At 49.8% G+C, this 2,735-nt stretch overlaps 1 protein-coding gene across 1 annotated transcript; it reads right to left on the bottom strand.

Annotated features, from left to right (window-relative positions):
* Positions 1-1,760: 1,760 nt before the first annotated feature.
* Positions 1,761-2,225, bottom strand: LOC139715577 (craniofacial development protein 2-like). The gene has a single exon (XM_071627139.1). The coding sequence runs from the start codon at positions 2,223-2,225 to the stop codon at positions 1,761-1,763; it is 465 nt and encodes a 154-aa protein (XP_071483240.1).
* Positions 2,226-2,735: the final 510 nt, after the last annotated feature.

Genomic DNA, 2,735 nt, shown 5'->3' with positions numbered 1-2,735 from the left:
CGGCCAAGTGTAGTTGCTGCCTTCCCAATGCGACAGTTGATTTCAGCATCGAGGGATAGATTTTCGCTGATTGTGGAACCAAGGTAGGTGAACTTGGGGACAACATCAAGCTTATAGTTGTCAATAGTGATGACAGGTGGAGTGTCAACATCTTGGCCAAAAACATTGGTCTTTTTCAAGCTGATGGTTAGACAGAAATCCTTGCAAGCTTGAGAGAGTCTGTCCATGAGACACTGGAGACCCCGCTCAGTGTGTGATGTAACTGCTGCGTCGTCAGCAAATAGTAGGTCTCTGATAAGGACTTCACGTATCTTAGTCTTCGCTCGCAGTCTTGCAAGGTTGAACAGTCTACCGTCTGATCTGGTATGTAGGTATACCCCTTCAGCTGAGGTCCCAAAGGCATTCTTTAGTACTATGGAGAAGAAGATACTGAAGAGGGTGGGCGCAAGGACACAGCCTTGTTTCACACCACTCTTGACATCAAAGGGCTCAGAAATGTTGCCCTCATACTGTACAGTTGCGCTCATGTCGTCATGAAAAGATCTAATCATTCTGTGTAGTTTTGGAGGACATCCAATTATCAGCAGAATGTTGAAGAGCCCTTCCCTGCTCACCTGGTCAAATGCTTTAGTCAGGTCGACGAAGACGACATACAAGGACTTTTGCTGTTCTCTGCATTTCTCCTGCAGTTGACGGAGGGAGAATATCATGTCCACTGTTGAGCGTTCTGCACGGAAGCAACATTGGGACTCAGGGTAGACGCGTTCTGCTAGCTTCTGCAGGCGTATGAGCATGACACGGGCGAAGAGTTTGCCGACGACACTCAGGAGGGAGATGCCTCTGTAGTTGTTGCAGTCACTTTTGTCACCCTTGTTTTTGTACAGGGTGACAATCTTGGCATCCCTCATGTCTTGTGGTAGGGTTCCCTCTCTCCAACATTGGCAGAGGATGTCAGGAAGGGGCAGAAGAAGGGTATTTTTGCAACGCTTGATCAGGTCTGGCGGGATGCCATCGTTGCCAGGTGCCTTGCCACAAGTTAAGCTGTCGATAGCCTTGCAGAGCTCCTCCTGTGTTGGATCTGCATCGAGCTCCTCCATTACAGGCAGAGGTACAAAAGTGTCAAGGACGGAAGAGACAACAACGTTTTCTTTGGAGTACAGCTCTGAGTAGTGCTCAACCCATCTCTCCATCTGTTTTCCTTTGTCAGTAATTACTTCCCCACTAGCAGATTTGAGGGGGCCGTCTTGGTCTGTGTTGGGCCTAGTGCACACTTGATTCCCTCATACATCCTTTTGATGTTGCCTGTGGCAGCTGCAGTCTGGATGTCGTTACTGAGCTGCTGCCAGAATTCGTTAGCACATCTTCTTGCTGTTTGCTGCACTTTGCCCCTAGCAGCTCTGAGTGCTTGAAGAGATTTCTCGTTTGGTGAGCGCTTGTATTCAATAAGGGCAGCACGCTTTGCATTGATGACGGGCATCATCACATTTGACTTGGCTTCAAACCAGTCACAGTTCTTGGAGGTCTTCTTTCCGAATGTATGAAGAGCTGTTTTCTGAATGGTCTCCCGAAGGTGGTCCCATTTCTCAGAAGCCGAGTTTCGCTGTTTGTCTGCAGACAAAGCATCCACAAGTGACTTGGCAAACTCCTCAACTTTATCCGGACACTGCATCTTTGTGGTGTCGATGCACGGCTTCCCCGCTGTCTTTGTTCTGTGGAACTTCTTCGGGTGAAGTCTGAGCTTGCTGCACACCAGTGAGTGGTCAGTGGTATGAGCGAGTGAGAAGCACAGTCTTGAGGCTTGTTCGTCTGACAATGACTAGATCCAGCTGGTGCCAGTGCTTGGAGCGTGGGTGTCTCCATGACACTCTGTGCTGTGGCTTAGTCTGAAAGTAGGAGTTGGTTACGCAGAGGCCATGGAAGGAGCAGAGTTCTAGCAGGCGCTGTCCATTCTCATTAATCTTGCCCACACCGAAGTGCCCCAGGCAGGATGGCCAAGAGTCGTGGTCAGCACCCACTCTGGCATTAAAGTCACCAAGAAGGACGAGGTGTTCATTGTCTGGAATGTTCCTGATGACATCGCTGAGGTTACTATAGAACTCGTCCTTGGCTTCTGGCGTGGAGGCCAGAGTTGGTGCATAGGCACTGACAAGGGTGACTGGGCCATCAGAGGTTTGGAGTCGCAGAGTCAGAAGTCGATCACTACCCTTGTCACCTGGCTCAACCATACTCAGCAAGGAGTTCCTCACTGCAATCCCACTCCGTGTTCTCTGCGCTCCTCTGTGCTCTTTCCTTTCCAGGAGAAGGTGTAGTCTCTCTCTTTTAGTATGCCTGATTCAAGTAGACGTGTTTCTTGTAGGGCAGCAATATCAACCTGTAGTCTCAGTAGTTCATCATTAGTGATGGCAGTCTTTCTTGCATCGTTGATGCCTTGAAGGTCAGAATCATATCCGTGTCCAGGGGTCATTGTTCGAACGTTCCATGATCCAAGTTTGAGAGCTAGTCTCTTGGTTTTCATTACTTTCTTTCTGTTTTTGTTTTTGCTTGGTGCAGTAGTTACAGCTTGCTTGTCGGAGTTATCCTAATCCCCATGCACCCAGTGAGGAAGGCAGGCTGTGACGGGACAGCACCTAACTGGCTGGGGGCTGCCCAGCTTGAGGCGGGCGGTAGCTGTCCAATGGGACTGCGATGATCCCTCCCACCGTCAGAGGCAACCCGTAGCGTCCGAGTATACGCCA

The sequence above is a fragment of the Diadema antillarum genome, unplaced genomic scaffold (assembly GCF_040938485.1).
Source record: "Diadema antillarum isolate AM-2024a unplaced genomic scaffold, OU_Dant_1.0 scf00000051, whole genome shotgun sequence".
Taxonomy (NCBI): Eukaryota; Metazoa; Echinodermata; class Echinoidea; order Diadematoida; family Diadematidae; genus Diadema; species Diadema antillarum.
This window is presented reverse-complemented; position numbering and strand designations above follow the sequence as displayed.